We start from the raw sequence: 23309 nt of genomic DNA, 5'->3' as shown, positions 1-23309 counted from the left end.
ACTGCTATTGTTGATAACATTACTATTATTTACAAGACACTGGGAGCCCTGATTCTCACCAGAGCTCTGCCAATGCCTGATGCCTGGGTATACTGCTGTCCCTCTGGGCCTCAGTGTTCTCATCTGTAAAAGGGGCGAGTCTCCATTTCTACTCTGGTTTACTCGCCTCCCAGAGCTGCTGCGGGAGGAAATGAGGTCCTGGATGTAAAGGCATCTCTGGCCACATTCCATGACCATTTGGACATTATGAGCCTGAGGCTCTAGAAGCAGAAGGTACTCACCACTGGCCCTGGCTTCCCCCGTGCACCAGGGAACCCTTGCAAGCCCTGGCTCCCCTGAAAAAGATGCATAGTGAACTGGGGTTAGCAACGCCCAGAAATGGCCAGATGGACAGCTGCTTGGTCACCCCGCTGGCCCGAGGCCTGGACAACACCCGCTTTTAGGGGGAGGATGAGCCCTCTGCTTGCAAGCTCCAGCTTGGCAGCCCTGTAGGCTGGAACCCAGGGATGCAAGGGTGAAATGGCAGCTCCTGTCCTCACCAGGTCATCCGGGACCCCGGGACTCTGGAGCCACTGAGCAGGCACTGCTGCTGCGCCCGTGATGCCTGGGGAAGTCTGGAGACTGGGGCCCAGCTGCAGAGGCAGCCAGGCCTGGGTGGCTTGCAACCCAGAGACATCGAGGCTGGGTCAGGACAGGCCAGCCAGGAGGGAGGGGAGAGGAAGAGGGAGAGCTGGCCAACATCTGGGCCTCGTTGACTGGCTGGGAGAACTCCAGATGTGGCCACATGGTGCCGGACACAGGCAAAGAGGAGCCGGCCTGGCAGGCAGCCTGGGATCCTCCGTCATCCCGGCCAGCCACTCACTCAGACGTATCTTTTTAAGTGTTCACCGTCCTGCGCAGGACCCTGACCTGAGCCGCTCTGGGCCAGCCGGGAGCCCTATTCTGGGGAATCTGCTGTGTGGCCGTGGGTGGAGCACCAGTCTCCATCAGCCAGGGAAGAAACATGCTGCCACAGGTGAGGGGCACTCAGAGAGCGGCACGACGACTTCCTGAGCAGGTAGAGAACATGGCATCCACGCAGAGCTCTGGGGTGGGGCTGGGCCGTGCCCAGGTGAGGCGGAGGGTGTGCCCTGCCATGTGTGCCCACTTGGTGCAGTGAGGAGGTCAGTGAGGCTGGGGCTCAGGGCTGGAAGGGTGGGGGGCAGGAATGTCAGAGGGGCCTGCACGCTGCTGGCCCAGGTGCAGGGGCCAGGAGCTGGGACTCCAGTCTGGGGCAGTGAGGAGCCGTGGATGAGCACGGAGCAGAGCTGGGCCCTCAGCACACTTTTGTGCCGGTGAGGAAGACAGGCTGGGAGGGACACAGCTGGGGCCTGGGAATACGTCAGGAGGCCACTGTGAAGTCCAGAGAAGAGACAATGAGAGGGTGGATGGAAGATGGAGGAGCCAGGATGGTGGGAAAGGATGCCACATTCCAGGTGGGTCCCGGCCCATGTCGGCCCCTGGGAAAGAAGCCAGAGCCACAGAAGAGCAGGGCGGGGGGACAGGGGGCGAATGTGCAGGAGTTACCTTGTCTCCTTGGAATCCGGCGTCTCCTGACACACCTGGAACCCCTTGTTCACCCTAAATACACACCAGCAAAGAAGGTTACGATGGTGAGTTCTGGAAGCCTCCCCCACATCCAGACCCAATGGCGAGGTACAGCTTTGCCGAGGCCGTTCCCCAAGTCAATCCACCCAGCAGCAGCCTTGTTAGAGAAAAGGACAGCCCCCAGCCCCAGAGGAGCCTGGGTGGGGAAGGTGGGCCCCCTCGGGGGACAGAGCCAGCTTAGCCTCAGGTCTGCCTGGGGTTGCTCAGGTGGCTAAACACTCCACTAACAGAAGCTAAGCTGCCCCATGTTGCCTGGCCTTGGCGGGAGACCAGACACTCGTGGGTCAAAGGAACCGTGTCTGGATCCTTTAACCTCTTCATCATCAACTGACGTCACATGGAAGAGCGTGCAGCTTGGACAGCGTCCCCGTACCACCATGGGTTCAGAGCGCTTGCATCTGTTGCTTGGTATTTTTCACTGCCAGGCTGTGGATTGCCCCGTCGTCCTTCCGTGGGAGTTTCTGTGCCAGCAATCGGTTTCGGTCTACGTCTAATTAACTGCTTTGAATCAGCCATAGGATGAGAAACCAGAGAGCTTGGCTCATTAAGATTACGTGTAAACAGCAAGTAAACTGGTCTCCAGTTAAGTCTGGGTGTTTCCCTTTTCAGATGACACATTGCATGGACTTGGTGACACTGATTCTGGCCGTCAGAGGTCTCTTCTGCCCCCTCCCTGTACTCAACCACATCCTGGTAAATGAGCTGTCACAGAACCAGATTGGGAGGTTTCTCCTTGGAGCTGGAACCGTCTCACACAGCCCTCATCCTTTCCAGCTTTCCATGTTGGTACGTTGGCCCCAGGACTCAGAAAACATTCATAGCCTTGGCAGCAGTTGGATGGATGGGGAGAAAAACCCAAGAAGAATGGAGAATCTTAGAGAACTCACGTTGTGCAGCTAAGGCCATGATCCAACAGAACTTCCTTGGTAGAACAAAAGCCAGAAATTTTTTTTTTAATTTAAAAAAAGTTTTTTTTTTTTTTTTAACTTACTTTGGTTTTTCCAATTTGGAAAATCTTATACAATATCTCAGAGTTTTAGGAACTTAGGAACATTTTTTTTTTTTCTAATGTCCAAAGAAGGAGTAAGATGGTTTTAAAAAAATTTTCAAAGGCCTCTAAGAAATCAGGACAAGGGATCTGGAGAAAGCTGGGCCTGCAGCAGGAGCCTGGGTTCCAGAATGTACCTCCATGGGGGGAGAGGGAGCCAGGTGGTGGCAAACGGGACTGAGGCCAGGCTGGTTCATGACAATCTGGGATTCTAGGCAAGATGACCGTGGAACATGAAGGGGTGGCTCTGTCATCCCAGGGGAGGGCCAGAAGGTGGAGTGGAGTGAGGAGGGGCTGATAAGAACACTGCTCCCCAAAATATTATGACCCTATTCTAACCAAAGAAGCAGAAAAGAGATTTCTTTTTCTTTTCTTTCTTTTTTCAACTCTAAAGACTTATTTGATTTTGCTGAGATCTGCGAGCAGGAAAATAATTTCCTCCCCCCCTTTTTTTTCAGGGCTTTTACATCTCTCCATGTCCCAGGCAGCACCAGTCAGCAAGCCAGCTGAGTTCTCTATAACTCGCTTATTTCCATGTTCCTGAAGAAACAGTGAGCTGGAGGCCAGCTCTGCACAGGGCCTATGAAAAGTTCCCTGACTACACTCCCATTCCCCCCCACTTCCTTTCACCTTGGCCATGACTTCAACATTTCCAGAGTGCTGATGACTCAAACCACGGGGTAAACAGGTAGCTGTGGGGAAGCCCCCGCCTCCAACAGAAAGCCCCTACATCTCCAGAGGGTGGGCCGTGGAAGAGGGGGCTTAGCAACCAGCAGGGCAGAGCCAGAGGGCAAAGCTGAGTGGGGAGGGGTGGGGTGGGGGGGGTGGAGAGAGGGGCAGCTGGAGGCTTGGGCATGAGGGAGGAGACAGGAGAGGTGGAGACAGACACAGGACTGGGGTGAGCACCACCCGGCTGGGCACCAGGGGTGGGGGTGGGTAGGACAACCCGGGATGCTCATTTCAGCCCAGCAGGTCTAGTTTTTCTAAGAGTCCAGGCTCTGGGCTGGCTCCTACAGAGCACTGAGTTTCCTTTGAAGAACCTCTTCTCCTCTTTGGGTCTGTTTCTCCAGTTGTGACATGTAGGCACCGGAGGAGGTGGCCTCTAAGGACCTCATCGATTCTGCCCTTCTGACCTCAGTCCTGCTTCAGGGTGGAGGTCTCTGCTGGCAGGTGCTGGAGTTCGAATCCTGACGCTACACACCAGCTGTGCGTGCTCAGCAAGCTTCCCATCTCGTAGAAGGGTGGAGGATGGGCGAGCTAAGCCTGTAGAACACTTACAGGGGGGCCAGTGTTGGCCCCTGCTCCTGTTCCTCGAACTTAGGAGGACCAGAGTCATCTGAAGACAGGTGCAGGGAGCGTGGCCCCAGAGCAGGTAGGTGAGCGGCTCTTATCTGCTCAGGCTTACGGAAACTTGGATGCTGCCCAAAAGCTCTCCCACACTCCCTCTGGGGGGCCTGGTTTGTCAAGAGGCTGCAGGAGAGGGCAGGAAGAAAGCCACAGAGCCAAGCACAGGAGCACGGCCCCTACACCCTGAGTCTCTTCATTCGGATGCTGCAGGGCCCAGGCCAGGTGCTGCTCCTCTCTGGGCCCCAGGGTCCCACCTACCCAACTCCAGCTCTGGTTTGGCCCAGGGTTGGCTCGGCAGTGGAGCTGTGGAAGACACAGGGCAAGGGTGCCACCCCGCGCCCACCCCCGGCGCAGGGGCACAGGGTCAGGGGACCAGGCCCGTCCTGGCTTTTCTGTTGCATTTTCAGACCCTGGGATTGGGCTCCCAATTCCAATCTTGACAGTGTATGTGGATTTGTTTCCTCCTATGCCATCGTCCCTGCCCTGGGGCCCAGCATCTCACCTCCACTTCTCCCATCTCTCCATCCCCACCCTCTGTATCCTGTGGCTTTGACCTCAAAGCCTGGACGCTAGCCTCAGCTTTGCTCCCCAAATTCGGAGACCTGCCTTAACTCACCCCTAACCCAAGTTTCAACAGCCCCAGGCCCCCAGTCTGTCTGCCAAGATCGCATGCTTCCAGAACCGTCTGCCTGAATCCCACCCAGAGTTACAGGGAAGAAGTTGGGGAGCACAGATTTAGGGAGGGCCAGAGGGGAGGCAGGAAAAGTGCAGGGGAGTGGACCTGGCGAGAAACCAGCAGCAGCGCCGAGGCGGAGGGAATTCGCATGCAGATAAAACACAGTGCAATAAGGGAGTATTCAGATCACCTTATCACCTTTCAGTCCGGGTTCCCCCACGTTTCCCATCAGTCCCTGCAAGACAGAGGCCAGGGTTCAGCTGTGACGGAGGGTAAAAGCCCCAGAAGTCAGAAGCCCTGGCATAAACCCATTGGCTTGCTGCAAGACCCTGTGCTGGCTGCTCCAGCCCAGGGCTCAGTTTTCTCATCTGTAAAAGGGGGCAATGAGCCCCGGCCCAGAGGGCGATGGTGTGGCGTGTAGGACCGTAAGAAGGGGCGGCTGACTTGTGAATCACAGAGCTCTGGACACATCCAGGGGAGAAGGGCGCTGATGGGGGGAGATGGCCTTCATGAGCTGTGTCACACGCTTGTTAGCCAAATGGAATCGTCCCTGGAACGTGGCCCTGGCAGCGTAAGCCCACCTTTCACCTGCACGCCCATCCCACTTAGGGATGTCCTGAGCTCGCTGGCTTGCCGTTATAGTTTCTGTCCCCCTGGTGATGTTCTGCACTGGACTTTCAGTGCCCTGAGGTCCAGAATCATGTCTGACTCATGCTCAGCTGGGGGACTGCTGTCCAATAAAGATGTCTGGCATAAATGACATGCACACGATGTTTGGCTCTCAGGACTGAGAAGCACTGAGCCTCTGATCTGCCACGTTCCACCCCAGCACCCCTCTGAGTACACTCCCCCAACATTGTGTCAGGGTACCCTTCCTTCTAAGCTGAAATGAGTCAGGGGGCGTCTGGCTGGGATGAGACTCAGAGTAAAAAACAGTTCCTGTTTACCTTCATGCCCTTGGGTCCTGGGTAGCCAATCGGACCCAATGTTCCCATGTCGCCCTGGGAAGAGAAAGAGAAGACACAATGAGAGAGGCTCACAGGAGGCTGGCCTGGGAAGAATTCCAAGGATGTAAACCCCCTGTCCTTGGGTTGATGTTGTAATTAGGCGTGTTCGCCTCCACCGAAATACTGGAGTTAATTTCACAGAGGTCCTCTCCCAAGCTCATTTCTTGATTGGTGCCCCTCCCACTACCTCTTTTAACCTCACACTGGATTCTTCATATCCCCTACCAGCTAAGGCAGGGGTTCCCAACCTCCAGGATTTAATGCCCGATGATCTGAGGTGGAGCTGATACAATAATAATAGGGATAAAGTGCACAATACATGTAATGCATTTGAATCATCCCCAAACCATCCCGCCTCCCCGGTCCGTGGAAAAATTCTTCCAGGAAACCCAGTCCCTGGTGCCGGAGAGGCTGGGGACTGCTGAGCTAAGGGATTCAGGGCATTTCATTGGGCTTCTGTGGTCCTCAGCCTCCTGATTTATAAAATGCAGATGATGAACCCTCCCCTCCGAGAGCTGCTGAAAGGGCAAAATAAGCACACACAGAGGCTTCGACTCCTCTAGCTTAGCGAGGGGCAGGAATTTCTGCTTCCAGAGGCTGGGCCCTCTCCTTGGGACAGCAGCAAGGAAGGAGTGAGGTTGTCAGTCACAGACACCAGAGTTGCAAACGGACCCCGTAGGACACTAAGATCAGCAGGTAAGTCCTGGACCGTAGGTTGGAGACCCAGCATCACATCAGATCAGCCTGTTCAAGGTGGGAGCAGGGCACGGAGTTCGTTCACCCTGGAGAGTCACATTCGCTGAGGGCTGGGGAAAGGCTGGGAGGCGGTCAGCGCATATCAAGGCCGGACCACTCAGTCCCATCTCTCCTCCGAGGCTCACTCACTCATTGTGAGATTTCTGAACTGAACCTCTCCATGCCTCAGTTTCTTCATCTCCAACAGGGACTAATACTCTGTCCCTCCTGGAGTTTGGAGAAGCAATTGACTTACATGGATAAAGTACTTGGCACAGTCTGGAGGCATTTTTGGCAGTTACAACTGAAAAGGTGCTACTGGCATCTCATGGATGGAGGCCCCACAACGAAGGGTTATCTGGCTTGGGGGACTTCGGTCATCCAGTGGCTAAGACTGTGTGCTCCCAAAACAGGGGGCCCAGGTTTGATCCCTGGTCAGGGAACTAGATCTCACACACCACAACAAGAGTTCAAAGGCTGCAACTGCCCCAGCATAGCCAAGTAAATAAATGAATATGAACAAACAATACAGTTATGACCAACCTAGACAGCATATTAAAAAGCAGAGACATTACTTTGCCAACAAAGGTCCATCTAGTCAAGGCTATGGTTTTCCCAGTAGTCATGTATGGATGTAAGAGTTGGACTATAAAGAAAGCTGAGCACTGAAGAATTGATGCTTTTGAACTGTGGTGTTGGAGAAGACTCTTGAGAGCCCCTTGGACTGCAAGGAGATCCAACCAGTCCATCCTAAAGGAGATCAGTCCTGGGTGTTCACTGGAAAGACTGATGCTGAAGCTGAAACTCCAATACTTTGGCCACCTCATGCGAAGAATTGACTTATTGGAAAAGACCCTGATGCTGGGAAAGACTGAAGGCAGGAGGAGAAGGGGACGAAAGAGGATGACTTGGTTGGATGGCATCACCGACTCAATGGACATGAGTTTGGGTGAACTCCAGGAGTTGGTGATGGACAGGGAGGCCTGGCGTGCTGCAGTCCATGGGGTTGCAAAGAGTTGGACATGACTGAGCGACTGAATTGAACTGAACTGAACTGAAAAACCAATAATTATCTGGCTCAAGCGTCAACAGCATTGAGGTGAGAAACCCTGGTCTAGAGTGAGGGGTGTACCCTCTTTCCTGAAGGCTCCTCATTTCCTGCCCTGCCCTACCAGCACTGCCCTCAGCCACAGCCATTGAATTAAGCCTTCGCCCAGGGAGAGGGAGCCCCTGAAATACTCTCTTCGCTCCCTTTTCCCTCCTCTGTGACTGTCTGGCTGCTGTGTGAGCTCTGTCAGTGTGCTTGACCTCTCTGGGCCTCGGTTTCCCATTCCCTGAGTCAGGCTCCATGGAAGCCCCTGGCAAGCACTCTGAAGCACTGAAGGAATGCAGCCTGCCCCAGGTGGCCAGGCTCAAGAACCGGCTCCTGTGGGAGCTGCCTGGAGCTGGCTCGGAGGGAGGCTGGCAGAGAATGGGACATCACATTCCTGCCGACTCCTGTGGAAGGAAGGGCAGAGATGGAGGGAAACACACAGAGCTCAGAGACCACAGCTGGCCTGGCTGAGGCAATGCTGATTCTCACTGCACCCCACCTCCCCCACCACCCTCCTGAACCCACCTGACTGGGTGAAACCAAACCTTCTCGCTGAGCCTTTGCCAAGGAGTTCTGCTTTCAGTTCCCATCAAGTAGTCTTATTAAGAAGGGAGCGCTCAGTTCAATGGGTGATCATAGCAACACAGATGACACTCGGGGAGGCTCCACGCTGCGCACTTCCCACGCCTCAGCTCTGTTACTGCTCCCGACGGTACGATCGTTTGCTTCACGATCTGCCTGATAACCCCATTTTACAGATGAGGAAACTTGAGGCTCTGAGAGGTGAGGGCTTGAGCAAGTCACAGAGCTCAGCAGAGCTGGGATTCACATTGGGTAGTCTGTCCCCAGAGTTTCTAAGCAATTCTGAAGTAATCTTGGGCGAGAAGAAGCCAGGATTGCACCCTGGACAGAGGCTGGAGGGAAGGACAGCCAGCTCCTCAGTTAGGTTCAGTTCAGTCGCTCAGTCGTGTCCAACTCTTTGTGACCCCATGAACCGCAGCACGCCAGGCCTCCCTGTCCATCACCAACTCCTGGAGTTCACTCAAACTCATGTCCACTGAGTTGGTGATGTCATCCAATCATCTCATCCTCTGTCATCCCCTTCTCCCCCAGCCTTCAATCTTTCCCAGCATCAGGGTCTTTTCCAATGAGTCAGTCCTTCGCATCAGGTGGCCAAAGCTCAGAGAAGAGCATTTCAGCTCTTTGGATGCTTTGGCTGGTCCCTCCCCACCACACCACCCCCACCCCGCTTTTCCTGCAGGAAGAGAGCAAAGGGTGGCCACCCAGAGTTCCCCGCAGTGGTGCACACACAGACAAGGTCCTGCTGATGCAGAGGCTCCGATGGGGGCTGGGGTCTTGAACAGAGAGGACCAGCCAGCAGCTCTGGGAACATACGCTTCCTCTTCCCCAATCCAGACCCGATGGCAGCTTGTTGCATGGAGGCTGGATTCAGTACAAGCCTGACTGACACATGTAGGCACCCTACATGCACGCACTGCCCCTCTCCCAAGGGGTCTGTGTATGGTTGGGGGCCAGGGCCAGTGTGGGCTTCCCCTCCAAGAACCCATGGAAACGGGGCTCTGGCTGCAGGGCACATGGGAAGAAGGTGGCTGCTTGCTGAGGGCAGGTCTTCATGTGGGCAGGACCCCACGTTGGACTAGAAAAGCATTTGGGGGAGAAGAGAGAAAACCCAAGGCCGCATTCTGCCCCCCTCCAGTATAGCCCATAGACACCAGCTTGCTTTGTGCTCAGCACTGTCATGGGCAGCTTGGCCAAGTGACACACAAAGTCGGGTCCCACAAGAAAGCACAGTGAGTCACGCCCGTAATCTGGAACCTGTTTCCCCGTCTGCCGGACCTCCCAGATCCTGCTCAACACACTTCACCCCTCACTTCACAGACTCCCACCAAGAATGCAAACAACCAGCCACATCCGCGACCACTGAAAGAGCTCCTGAGTGCCAGACGCCACACCAGACAGCTTCCAGCCTCATCAAATCTGTTCAGACGCTCCTCAACTGCTCACAGTTGTCCCATGAGGTCACCACCGTCGTTAGTGCCATGTCACAGATGAGAAAACTGAGGCTCAGAGTAAGGCGAAGCAAGTTTCCCAAGACCGAGCAACAGGTAGGGGACACAGGCAGGACCAGAACAGGTCTGCGTGTCCGTCGGGTCCCGCAGTGCATGCTCACAGACCTGGGACTGACCCGGCTTACTCCAATGAAGGACCCAACCATGCCTGTCCTTATTGCTCTCATTCATGAGTGACAAGACGTGAGGGCAGGCTTGAGATTCAAAAACAGGTGAGAGTCCTACTCCCCTGCCCAACAGGTCAGCAGGTGTCCAGGCTGGGGCTTGCCAGGAACCCCTGAAAGAGCACCTGGGGGGCTCCCAGTGCCCACCCTCACGGGTACTGGCAGAGCCTTCCTCCCTGTTGTTCCTCTGCTGCTGGGCATCCCTGGCCACTGCTTCCTACACTGAGAGCTCCACCCTGAGCTCACACTGTTCATTGTCCTCAGCACGAGCATCACCTCCCTGACCCCACAGGCCAGGTCAGGCTCCTGCCATCATGTCCGAGCCTGATGAGGCTTTAACTCATGGCCTATTCTACACCAATGACCATTGACATGAGTGTCTATGTGGCCACTGCCTGCCCGGTGCCCTAGAGGAAGCGCTCACTAAAAGGGGCTAAATCAGTGGGTGAGAAAGAAGCCTACTCACTCCTTTCCAAACCATCCGGGGAAAAACCTTCCCTGGAACTGCCTTTTGAAGGCAACAAGGCCTCCTTGAAACTCTAGTAGGAGGTCAGGTGATTGGGGATGGGGACCCAGGTGACCAGCCCTGGCTCCTATGTGGTCTTCATAAGCACCATCTCTCACCCAGAAGAGTCCCTGGCACAGTCCAGTTCACACTCTCATACACCTGCTGTCTCCATTCACCCCAGAAGTCATGCGGAGCTTGGAGGGGTGGTGCAGTGGTGAAGGGAGTGAGCTGTGAAACAGACAGCTTCAAGGCTGTGTAACCTTGGGCCAGTGCGTCAGCCTCTCTGAGCCTCAGTTTCCTTAACTGTACAATGGTAATCCCACTTTTCACTCAGAGGGTTTCTGTGATAATTAAATACCTAGCACAGGGCCCGGCGGCATATGAGGGTTTAGTAGATGTCAGCTATCGGGGTTCCTGACCTTGTTTCATAGACAAAGAAACAAAGTCAGGGGATCATTTGGTGACAGGACAGGGTGGGCTTGTCCACTATATCCCACACACTGGGATTCGGCCAGATTACATACTCTTTGGGTCTCATTAAATGGAAAAGGCAAGATTCCCTTTGTGTCACTCTGAATACAAAAGACAGAAATCTTCTTTGATGAGCAGACTCTGGAATCAGGCACACTTTGCTTGAGGGCCAGCCAAAGGGATTCAATTACTCAAAGGGGGCTGCTTTAAGACTGACTCACCTCTGAGACTGCAGGGGGCCACCCAGTGGCTTTGGGGACCAGGGTGGCACAGGTCTGAGTGGCAAGCCCCCCGCTGGTGACCTCGGGCCCCAGCCTTCCCACCGGGGTGACCAGGCTGCTGTCTGCCTGCCTCATGCATCTCAAGGCCCCCAGCCTAAGCATGTCAAGCACACGCAGAGCAGACAGAAGCTCTGCACATGTTCATCTGTCCTCTCTCCTTCCTCCCGTCTGCAAGGACCCAGGGCACAGGGGACATTTCAGTTTCGGTCTGCATGCAGATTGCTGCAGCTGACTAGACCGAAGGCACTGAATAAATGTGGATCTCCACGAACATGATTGTCAGTACATGGAATTCCCATTTGCTCAGCTAGAAACCCACATCCTCTGGAAACTGTAGGTGACTCACAATCCCTCTTCCCTTTAGCTCCTGGTTAGAAAATTCCTTTTCCTCTCCAACTCTTTGGGGAGGCAATTTTTTTTTCCCCAGACACAGAAGCTGCTGTCCCCAAAAATCCAGGTCAGGAGTGGGTGCCTTGGGTGGGACAGGGTACTGGCTTGGAGGCTGATGGTGACTTGGTGGGTGCAGGTCTAGACCCACCCTCCCTGCCAGGCACAAGGGGAAAGGAATGTCACCTTGGCACCAGAGGGAGCTTAAAAACAGGGGCAGCAGGACTGAAAGTGGCCAAAGAAAGACATGAGGCCAGGTGGGGAGGACGGAGGGTGGGGTGGACTCAGTTCTTTGGAAAGGAGCAGCATGAAGATCACAGGGCCTGAGAAATGCAGGGACACCCAGGGCTCAGCCCCAGCTCAGGGCCCTCAGGAAAGGGTGGAAAGAGAAGTGCCCTGAGCTAAGAGTTGGGAGGCATGGCCTCTGATCATGCCTCCATCTTCTCTTGCCTCAGGTGTGACCTTGACTTAAGGCCTCACTTTTCCCATCTGTCCAATGGGATTTTCCTAAGCCATACTGAGCACAGGGTTGCCAGATTGAGTGAATAAAAATACAGGATGCCTGGTTAAAATGTGCATGTCAGATAAACAATCAAACAAAGGAATGACATTATAGTGTAAATGTGTTTTAAATAATGTATCTGAAATTCAAATTTCACTGGGCCTCTTCTATTTTATCTGGCAGCCCTGACTGTGAAGAGCAAAGGGGAGCATCGGTGAGAAGAGCTTTTAAAGAGTCAGGAAGGCCAAGGGCTGTAATGGCACAGTCTCTAGAATCCGTGTGTGTTCGGCCAAGCAATACTCTCGCCCCTCTCAGGATCCAACCCAGTGGACGCCAACAATGACAAATAGGACCGTGTGCCAAGAATGACAGCCAAGATATGTAAACATCCCTGCAGAAAAGCTTTGGGGACGGGGATCATATAGCCTGAAGAAGCAGCCTTAGGAATAATAGATGCAACCATCTTTACATCTTGAACAGCCTCTCCCAGGGACAGGGAGATGAGTTGGACTCAAAACACAGGAAAACCCTGCACAATGAGAGCTCTGTGAAAGTGGATGGACTTTCAAGGGAGGGAGCTTCCAACACCAGGGTGTTCAAGTTGGAGTGTAATGTTCATATGACCAAAATCCTCCAGAAGGGAGTCCTGCTGAGCTTCGAGAGGGTTGGACCAGAAGACTTCTGAGATCCTCATAAAGTCAGGTTCCCTAATACTCATTGCAGAAATTTCTTTTTCCAAAGCATTCAGGTCAGTGCCTTGTGCCAAAGAAGGTGCTCCACAAAGGACATCGGGGATGACAAATGTATGACTCACATGTTGACACTTCCTAATCCCAAGCCAAGGCAGACATCACCAATCAATTGCAGCACTGTCTCCCGATGATTTCTAATGTGACTTTGAAATCTTTCTCAATGCAGCATTCTAAATGGCTGCTGTTCTGTGCTGTGCTTAGTGGCTCAGTCGTGTTCGACTCTTTGTGACTCTATGGACTGTAGTCCACCAGGCTTCTCTGTCCATGGAATTCTCCAGGCAAGAATACTAGAGTGGGTTGCCATTCCCTTCTCCAAGGGATCTTCCCAACCCAGGGATTGAATCTGGGTTTCCTGCATTGCAGGCAGATTCTTTACTGGCTGAGCCACCAGGGAAGCCCTAGTATATAAAACACTACTACTACTAGTGAATCACTACTTATTAACAGTAATTATTTTACTATTTATTAACAAGTAGTAGTAATAAAATCATTATTATGATTATTAATAAATTTATTATTATTATTACTAGTGCTTCTTGAGTGCTTACTATGTACTTCTTGCTGTTGTCCAGTTGCTAAGTTGTGTCCGACTCTTTGTGAGCCCATGGACAGCAGCACGCCAGGCTTCCCTGATCATCACCATCTCCAGGACTTTCCTCAAACTCAAGTCCACTGAGTTGGTGATGCCATCCAACCATCTCATCCTTTGTTGTCCCCTTCTCCTCCTGCTTTCAATCTTTCTCAGCATCAGTACTAGGCAATTTATATGTACTAGTTTCCCTGAATCCTCACAGTACTCTCCCAAGTTAGGGACTGATATTATTCCCATTTTAAAGATGAAGAAACTGAGGCACAGGAGGCTTAGAAAATGTGCTCAGAATTGCAATTAAAAGAGTGATGGAGCTAGGACTTGAACCCAAGTAACCCGGCTCTAGACTGGTCTGGGTATATATGGGGTCCTAACAAGAGTGAGCGTAAAGATCCCATCTGACAGAGTGGATCCCTGAGGCTCGGGAAGTGAGCCTGTAACTGAAGACCACAGAGCCCAGAGGAAGTGAGGCCAGGCTCTGTACACAGGTTGATCGGACCTCCACTCCTCACCCTGCCCTGGCTCTGCTCTCGCCTACCTGAGCAGGAGCACATTGCCCATGGGAGCCTCTGGGCCTTCTTCCCAGGACTGATCTTCCCTGAACAATGGGGCTCCCCAATTCTCCAGGGCCTTCACCAGCCTCCCTCTCGATAGAATGTCTCTGCACAGTGGCTGGAGTAGCCAAAGCTGGCAGTCCATTTGTCAAACCCCGCAACAGTCTCCTTATATGAGACTCAAACCCCACAAGATATATCCCAAAGAACAGAAGAGAGGGCCATCAGACCCTGAGGGAAGCTCCTAGACTTATTTCCTAGACTCGGGCCTGTCACTGGCCCTCGGGCCTGGGCCCAAGGTCAGGGCTCACCCTCCGGAGGTCTATCGGGGAGCCCCGGTTTTGGTTGATAGCACCACTCCACAAAGCTACCCCAGCCTGGATGGAGTCAGAAGTCAGATTGCTTTCCACCTCCCTGGTACAGGCCTCTCTCAGTCCTGGGCACATCAAGAGATAGTAACAAGAAATAACATTTTAAAATAAAAGCAATATTTTCCACTAACTGCAAATTTACTGAGTGCTAGACCTTGTACCAAAGATAGTACAAGGGTGCCTTGTTTAATCCTCACAGCCCTCCCAAGAGGAGTCCACCATCATACCCATTTTACAGATGAAGAACTAAGGCTCAGGGAGGGTAAGTGACTTGACCCAGGTCACACAGCCTGGCTATGGCAGAACTGGGACTTGACCTCAGGTGGTCTGGCTCCAAAGTCAGTGTTCTGAAAAGGATGGAGAAGATTGTCCAGGGTGGTCCAGAGCCCCAGCTCCTCTGCTAGTCACTTCCTTTGTCTGGACCTGAAGCACCTCATCTGTTGGATGGGCACACTACCACCTGCCCAGACCTTGCTGCAGAGCAGCGGACAGGCAGCAGGCGTCAAAGTGCATGGCCTCTCATGCTCCAAACCCTTCCCCACTTGAGTAATGGAGAAAGGGGCTCAGAGAAGGTTGGTGATCCACCTGAGGCCACACAGCATGGCTTTCCTCCCTTAGGCCCTGGCCCGACTGCCCTGTCCTGCTCTCCCAGCTCCTCCAGGGAGGAGATGAGGAGGAGCCTTTTCAGCAGGACTTGTGGCTCGTTCCCCACACTCTCCCTCCTGGCCATTCTCCTCCAGGCATCTGTGTACTTACAATGAGGCCGGGGACTCCTGGGGGCCCTGGCAGGCCCAGTTCTCCCTGCAAAGAAAGAGAGACCAAGGTGGTTACTTGCTCTGTGTCCCTCCAGGCCACACCCTCCACCCCATCCTCCGTGTGGGCCCCTGGTAGAATCGTTCGGAGCTGAACATTTTTTGTTCCTGACTCTCCTGAGCCTGGCCTGGAGTTTGGATGAGAACTTCCTCCTTCTTCATCAGCTTTCCAAATCTGTAAAGTGGGGAGGTTGGATTTCTAATCCAGCACCTTCCAGCGGCAGGTGTGAGGATGGGCAGAATCCTGACTGTGACAATAAAGATGGGCAGGATGCCTGGCCCACAAGATCTCATTGCATCCTCACCTTACGGATGGCAAAACTTAGGCTCCAAGGTCAGGCAACTGTCCCAAGGTCAAGGACAAGGAAATAACAAGGGGGTGAGGACACCAAGCCGAGATCTACCTGGCCGGCCTCCCTCCATTTCTCAGCCAGAAGATACTGGGGGCCTTGAGCGAACCCCCGATCCCCCCAGTAGAAAGAGGCTCTCAGGGTCCACTCCCAAGGGCCTCTGAGAGGCTGGGAGCTCTCGCCTGGGAGTTGGGAGACACAGCCATGTGTGGGCAAAGTTTGTTTTCCAGATCTCTAAAAATGGCCCTTCAGTTGCTTGCACCAGAAAAGACAGGTAGAGGGGATTGGATCAAATTCAAAATGCAAAAGTGGGAATAAAAATAGGCTCTAGAAATGGTGATTATGAATCACCAACATCCTCCGGGGGGTTGTCTTCCTTCATCTGTGCAATCAGATGGGATGTCATTACTACAGCCACGGAGAAGAGGAAGAGGGGGTGAGGGGTAGCCTTGGCTTTTAAAGTGAAGGATCTGACACTCGGGAAAGGGAAGGGACTTGTTCAAGGCCACTCGATTATGCAGCAGAGCCGGGACAAGTCATCAGGCCCTCTTCCTACTCCTCTGGACCAAAAGTACAGAGTCATCCCTCCCCAAGGACACTTCCAGGACGACGTCACCTATTATGTTAATAGTGGTTAATCCGGTGACTGGTACGCTGAAGGAAAAACTCTGGTTTCCCACTTCTGACCCCTTGCCAGTGCTCTTTCCTACACCTGGAATGCCGCCCTACCACCTCTTTCCTCATCCCAATTCCAATGCCATCTTCCCCAGGAGTCATCTCTGCTTCATTCTCCCGCCTCCATAGCACCTGTGACCTCTTTGATCCCACATGGCTCACTTCACCTCGTGCAATGGACTAGGGAGATGGCCATGAGCTCCTCCAGGGCAGGAACAGGCCCCATCATTACCCACTCTTTCCAACCCCTCCATCCAGTGAAAACCCAGTACCTCCCTGCCCTCTCGCACTGCATTCTCACAACACCTCTCTGAGACTGGCGGATCTGCCATTGGATCCCTGTCATTTACAGATGAGGAAACTGAGATCCAGACAGGGCAACTGATTTGTCCAAGCTTCCACGCCTGGCAAGGGGTGCAGAAGGATCCGAACCCAGACCCACCTGGCTCTGAGGCCAGGGCTTTAGGTCCCCGGGGAGCCTGGGAGTTAGCCCCAAAATGGGTGAGGCTCAAGGAGCATTTGTGGAATTAAAACAAGCCATATCAGGTGCTGACTATGGATCTAGCAGCCACCTCTGCTGAGGGCACGGCTGGGCACAGCTGCGCAGACGGGAAGCCCCAGGACAGATGGGGGCACACGGCAGATGTGCGAAAGAGCCCTGGACATGCTCTGTACTTCCAGGCAGGGAACATGCTTTCCCACCAGTGGAGCTGGAGCCTCAGACGGGAAGGGAGAGGCAGGCTCAGCTCCCCAGGGCAGGCTGACCTGGCTCCCTGACGGGCCTCGATTATTTACAAACTCTATAAACATGCCTATGCTGGAGATTGCTTTAGAACTCAGCTCTTCCCTCCATACAGGGCCTGCAAACCATCTGCTCCCCCAGGCTGCTGCCGTCCCATAAACATTTCTGGGACTTTGTAAGATGGTAGTGGCCCTGGATTCCCCAGCAGGAAGTGACCCATGAACCTTCCTGACTCCTTGAGGATGGGACATAGCCTAGGGCTTTGGGACCTGGGGCTCAGTGGGCTGGAGGGCTCTCCTGGAGTGGGGTGGGGTGGCTCAAAGGCCATCCATAGTAGACAGAAGCCAGGAAATAAGGAAAATCATGCAGTTCACCCAGGAGCACCCAGCTTACGGGTGACCTAAAAGCTTAGTGTCCTAAAACCTGCTGTGTGCTTGTTCCTAATCTCTTTCCTGTTCCCCAAAAAGATGTGAAATACTTACAGGGTTTCCATCCAGTCCTGGAGGGCCTCTTTCCCCAAAGTCTCCAGGAAACCCCTGAGGGCATGAGAGAGAGCAAATATCTGCAGATTAGTGTGTATACCTGTGGGTGGCTTGGATCTAGACCCCCAGGGGACACAGGACACGTCCATGCAGTCTCACTCGCTGGTTCCAGGATCTGGGCAGGCTCTGCAGTCCTGAGTCACCTCGGGCCCTCAACAAACATCCTCCCCTCGCCGGCCCCCAATAAAGAACTTCCCAAGGACTGGCAGAATGGCCAGGGAGCACTCTTTTCATGTTCTCTGAGTGTCAGAAAAGAGTACCCAGCTTCCTGGCACATAAAGGCCAGCCCCCAAGCTAAGACTTCCCTGGTGGCTATCAGTGAAGAATCCACCTACAATGCAGGGGACCCAAGTTTGATCTCTGGGTCGGGAAGATCCCCCGGAGAAGGAAATGGCCAGCCACTCTAGTATTCTTGCCTGGAAATTCCATGGACAGAGGAGCCTGGCGGGCTACAGACTACAGAGTCGTATATGACTTAGCAACTGAACTTCCACCAGGCTGAGACCTGGTCCTGATGGAGCGGGGGCTGGGGGCGGGGCGGTGGGTCAGGAAGGTCTAGGCCTCCACCAGTCACTGACTTGCTGAGAATTTTGAGTCATGCCTTCCCCCGTGAGCTTCAGTTTCCCCACGGGTCCAAGCAGGAGAGGCTTCTGCAGCATTTCCCAGCCCTGACCTTCTGCAATTTCTGTGATGTGCTCTTTAAAAGCTACCCTGTGGAATCATGATCCTCATTTTACAGATGAAGAAAGTGAGGCTCTGCAAGGGCAGGTGTCAAGGTCATAGAGTCACATGGACAGGGAATACGGGCACCTCGGCCACAGGTGAGTTTCGGCAGCCAAGAAAAACCAGGCGGCCTGGTGCGGGCAGGTCTGGCCCTCTCGCCCCCGCCCTGACCCCTTCTCCACACTCTCTGGGGAGACAGGCAGCTGGAAAAACATCAGCTGTGGAGAAGCTTCTCGGAGCCGAGGAGGAGGGGACAGCTCCATTCTACTTCAAAAGGAAAAGAAAGTCCCTGAGCTTGGAATTCAGGGAAACCTGTTCTCCTCTCCTTGAATTCAAATCACTGTTTTTCCAGGGAAATTTAATAAAAAACAAAGCACATGTTTCTCTGACCAAGAGGAGGCCTGAGCTGTTCAAACAGTCAAGATTCTTCTCGGAGGATAATTTATTTCTGGTTTCTGAAGCCACTGGGGGAATCCAGAAAGTAGATTAAACTAAAAAGACCAAAGACAAAAACAAAACCCAAGCCAATTACAAAGTCTAAACTGGCTGAGCAGAGACCTTGAAGCGCGTGTGCATCTGGGCCTGCGTCCTGCCCTGCCCAGAACACTATTCCCCTCAAATCCCTCCTCTGCCAGGAAACCCTAGTGGACCAGGAGGGAAGGTGTTGATATGGACCCTGTAGGAGGCGTGGCTTCATTCTGACACCCAAAGGAGGAAACGAGGACACATTAAAGAGATCTGGGCCAAGCCAGTGGCTTTGACATTCGCCCTTGAGGGGAAGGTTATTGGTCCATTTAACAGATGGGGAAATTGAGGCTCAGAGAGAGAAATGTCACCTCACCAAAGACAAAAACCAAGTCTGTGGCAGAGCTGAGCCCAGGTCCCACCTCTCTCAACTCTGCCATGTTTGTATGAGCTGAGTATGGGCACATCCTGGCATGCAGAAGCTGCTCGAATGTGTGCCTGACTGAATTTAGAGAGTGGTAAAGGTAGGCGTGTGTGTGTGTGTGTGTGTGTGTGTGTGTGTGTTTGTGCATGCATGTGCACATGAGCATGCCCCTCCAGATCAAGTTTTCATGGGGCTACATCTGACCCTATCTAAGATGCTTCTTCCCACATCCTTAGGGTCCCCCTGGAAAATTTCAATCCAGCCCCACTTGGGCATGCTATAAGGTAGAGAGCTGTCTCATCTCCTGGGGCAGGAGATCTCAGCTGGGCGAGTAGTGGGCAGCGGAGGCTCCTGAAGGCACTTGAGCCACCACCTCTGACCTTGGAGGATGCAGCTGGGGCTTGGCAAGACAGAGGACAATCCCTCAGGTGACAAGGTGGGATGCTGTCTAGCCGGACACCTGTCTGACTTCACAAGGCAGGGTTTGGGGAGTCGATGCTGTGCTCTCCAGATCCAGGGTCTGGAGACAGCCTGGAGACTTAGCTGGGCTCACCCCCAGGTGGGCTATGTGACTACAGGCAGACCCTCACTTGACCCACTGTCCTCTCAGGCTGGGGGAGTGCTCTCTGAGAACCCTTCAGCTTGGCCCATCCCTTAGACGAAGCCTGGAAGGGAGGAGCAGGAATGCCCCCGGGACCCTGCCACCAGCCCCATCACCTCAGGAAGAGAAGACAGTGTGACAGCACTCTCCAGGCATCAATCCTGGCTGAGATGCCCAACATGTTCACACGTGGAAGCCACCAGACAGGTTCAAACCCATGCGTCTGCAGTCAGGGCCATGCTGGGCTGGCTCAGGGACTCCTCTCAGATCCAGGTGCCAGGCCAGCTTCCCCCATGAGGCTTTAGAACCAAAGCAACCGGATGGCAACCCTCCACCACCTGCGGGCCTCTCTGAGCCTCGGTTTTCTCTGCTGTACAATCGGGGTCCTGAGAGTTTGAGCCAAGATGCTGGATGGAGGGCGAGTCCCTGCCGGCACGTGGAGGCAGCAGCGATGTGGGGGCACCTCTCTGAGGCTTAAGCCAAGACTAGACCATCAGAATCAACGGTCAAAAACCCAAAGAGAGGCACTTATGCGGAGAAAATGCAGCCCAAGGAGAGCCAGTGGCTGATGATGGTGTGGTGACAGCAATAAGAGAAGCAGCTTATACAGAGGACCTATTATTGGCCCCATTTTCGAGATGAGGAAACTGAGGTCCAAGGCTATTAGGGAACTTGTCTGAAGTCACACAGCTATGGAATAGCAGAACTGGGATCTGAACTCAAGCAGTCTGACTCCAGAGCCCATTCTCTTGGCTGCGAATCAACAGTGAGTACACAGAATGGGCTAGAGCAAGCCTGTAGCCTCTCAAAGGTGCCTGAGAGCCCTGGGCTAACACATAAGAGGGAATGGCATTGCCAAGGCTCAGGACTGGTTCTGGTTCTCTGCTGTGCTCAGCCGCCTCAATACCCAGCCCTGTATCCACCTTTTCTTGCTTTCTTCAGAGCCAAGGAGATGACCTAGAAATCTAGGGTAATTAAGAACACAATAATCCAAAAAAGGGCTTCCCTGGTGGCTCAGACAGTAAAGAATCTGCCTGCAGTGTGGGAGACCTGGGTTGGATCCTTGGGTTGGGAAGATCCCCTGGAGGAGGGCATGGCAACCCACTCCAGTATTCTTGCCTGGAGAATCCCATGGACAGAGGAGCCTAGCCTACAGACCATGGGGTCACAAAGAGTCAAACACGACTGAGTGACTAAGCAGAGCACAATCAGAAAAAAGATAGGGCTTTAAAAGAGCTGGAACTGGCATCCAGATCTGCGACTGGAATAATCATAGATGGTCTAAGATGGAAAGACCCTAGCTGTTCTTGGCATTCAGCACCTCATTCGTCAGTGGAGAAACTGAGGCCCAGAACCTGCCCAAGGCCCCCTCACCTTGCTAGCTTGCCGCACCCCTCCACCGCTGAGCAACACATCCCAGTTCCGACACTTGCCCAGGGCCCTGATGCTTGATCCAAGGGGTCCCAGAGAAGTGGCGGTGGAGCGGAATGTGCACCACCACCTCCACCCTGCTTGCTTCTCCCCCTCTGGCCGCGCCCGCCCGTGCATAGCGCACACTAACAGCCCGGCCGATGGCGGGACCTTCCTCCGCAGGCCTGAGCTCCCGGCTACAGCAAGCTGGCCCGAGGCCCAAGGAATGAGCTTGGCGCCCTGCCGGGCCCCAGCCACGTGGTCTCCCCACTTCCCCAGGTCAGGCCCCCCTGGGGAACTGAATGCTTCGTACTTTGGGCAGAACAAGGCCCAGGAGGAGACAGAACCAGGATCCAGGGCGAGACTCCACATTCTCTCTTGGCTACGGCAGTTCAGAGGAACAGATGCCCCAACAGGGACAGTTCTCATAACCACATCTGTGGCAGAATGCCAGAGGCTGAGGAGGTCTCCGAGGGCCATCTTCTCTGCCCCCTCCCTCCAGCCAGTGTCTACACCGACGGCCTGCTCCAGAAGCTGAGACGTCGGGGAGGGGATGCCTGCAGTCTCCAGGATCAGAAGTCCTGCTATGTCTTGAAGACTCAGCTCTCTGGCCTGTGAGATGGTCAGTCCTGCCCCACCCACCTGACAACTCACCTGCCCAGCTTCCCCTGCGCTAAGGAAGAAGTGAGATACTTGCAATCCAGTCTCTGGTAACATTAGGCCTTGCTGCTGCTGCTAAGTCGCTTCAGTCGTGTCGGACTCTGTGTGACCCCACAGACAGCAGCCCACCAGGCTTCCCCCTCCCTGGGATTCTCCAGGCAACATTAGGCCTTAGCCTCCAGTAAATTCTAAAATGCCATCACACGCTGGTTAAGTGCTAACAGTGGAATTCATGATAACCTCGAGGAAAAGCCTGCAGAAGAAACTTGGAGCCCTCTTTACAGGGTTTACATTCGCTAAAGTCGAGGAGCTCCTGCACAGGTTTGACAACAGCCTGTATTCTCTTCCAGAAGGTGCGTGCCCTCCGAGTGCTCCAACAGGGAAAGATTCCTTAAGATCCCAGCACCCTTTTCTCAGGACGCTGAGCACGTCTTCACCCTACCTTCTGATATCTACCCAGGAATCCACCCACAAGGAGTCGCCGCGGGGAGGAAGATGGAGGGAGGCAGGGAGAGTTCTCAGCAGGATCCCGGGGTTGCCAACAGCCCTGGGAACAGTTCCAGTTTCGGACCCTAGGGATCACACCCCCAGCTCACAGCAACACCACCGCTTAGGACCTTCAGCTGTTTTGTCCTCAGTTTCTCCACTTGGAAACCACTTTGCTCCCTGCTGCCCTCAGGCTGAAAAAGAGCTTGAAGCCAAAACTGAACTCTGTGAGAAGCCCTGTCCTGCCCCAGACAGGCATGTGGCCTTGGCCGAGTCCCAACTGTCCCTAAGCCACACACGGAGGGAACCGGAGCCAAGGCTGGACCCTTCCAGCTCTAAGCTTTAGGGTCTGCCCGCCTGACTCGCTACACAAGACCAGCCCTGGCAGGTCTGGCCAGAAGCCACGAGAGAAGCTGTGAGCAGGGGCTGGTCTTGCCAGGCATTCCAGCGGGCTCGACAGTGAAGCCAGAGTGCAAGACAAGAGGATTCACTGTGGCATCATCCTAGGCCCCATGAGAGACTGCAAGGCATGGCTCTGTCCCCAGTTGTGTCACTGCGTCATGCCCCTAACAGCCCAGGAGAAGCCTCTTCAACTCCAGCCAAGCTGGTAACATCTTATATCTGGACCCCTCCTCGGGAAACCACAACACAGGCGATGTGAGATGAGAGATGTGGAGTAAGCTTTCCTTTGGAGGCTGAAGATGGGAGCACAGAGAGGAGAGGGGTGACAGGGAAAGCACCCTGCCTGAGCACGCAAGGGTCCTGGGTTCAAGTCCCAGTTCTGCCACCAATGTGCTGTGTGACCTTGGGCGAGTTTACTGGCCGCTTTGAGCTACGTCTACTTATGTGTCTGACCAAGAGTTGGGGCCAGGTCATCACTAGGGTTCCTGCAGCTCTGATGTGCTCTGACCTCTGCTGTATTTCACAGCTCCCATCCGCAGAAGACTCCCACACAGCCTCCTGATGCTGAGCAGGCCGTATGCATGGGCCTGAGGTTTTGCTTGCTGGAGAGAAACGGACCACAGCAAAATCATTGCCAGCCCTGCCAGAAATGAGGCCAGCTGCGATCTGGCATGAAGGGATTCAGCTCATTCTCCTGACATTTCCTCTTGGTAATAAGTGCCTAGAAATCGTCTGGCCCAAAGCTTTTGACCAGAAGAAAACCCGTTCACAGAAGGAGCCCCCAACTCCCATCAA

The 23309-nt window shown here is 53.9% G+C and overlaps 1 protein-coding gene and 1 long non-coding RNA gene across 10 annotated transcripts in view; one reads left to right on the top strand and one right to left on the bottom strand.

Annotated features, from left to right (window-relative positions):
* The window catches only part of COL27A1 (collagen type XXVII alpha 1 chain), a 153102-nt gene that overhangs the window by 72230 nt on the left and 57563 nt on the right, over positions 1–23309 (bottom strand). For all 8 annotated transcript variants that reach the window (XR_003512404.1, XM_027550601.1, XM_027550606.1 and 5 more), the window contains 6 exons: positions 17284–17337; positions 14979–15023; positions 5666–5719; positions 4909–4953; positions 1567–1620; positions 282–335 (listed from right to left, as the gene is read on the bottom strand). Coding sequence is in view for 7 of the 8 variants with exons in the window: in XM_027550601.1 (XP_027406402.1) it covers positions 282–335; positions 1567–1620; positions 4909–4953; positions 5666–5719; positions 14979–15023; positions 17284–17337 (306 nt within the window). In the remaining variant the exon portion in view is untranslated. The remainder of the gene's footprint in view (positions 1–281; positions 336–1566; positions 1621–4908; positions 4954–5665; positions 5720–14978; positions 15024–17283; positions 17338–23309) is intronic.
* LOC113897703 lies at positions 343–4901 on the top strand. Of its 2 annotated transcripts, XR_003512406.1 has the most exons (4): positions 343–1015; positions 2257–2433; positions 3154–3383; positions 3766–4901. It is a non-coding gene; the product is annotated as an uncharacterized LOC113897703 (long non-coding RNA). The 2 variants fall into 2 exon arrangements; XR_003512405.1 differs by lacking the exon at positions 343–1015 and having other exon boundaries at positions 1627–2433.

This window comes from Bos indicus x Bos taurus, chromosome 8, assembly GCF_003369695.1.
Source record: "Bos indicus x Bos taurus breed Angus x Brahman F1 hybrid chromosome 8, Bos_hybrid_MaternalHap_v2.0, whole genome shotgun sequence".
Classification (NCBI taxonomy): Eukaryota; Metazoa; Chordata; class Mammalia; order Artiodactyla; family Bovidae; genus Bos; species Bos indicus x Bos taurus.
This window is presented reverse-complemented; position numbering and strand designations above follow the sequence as displayed.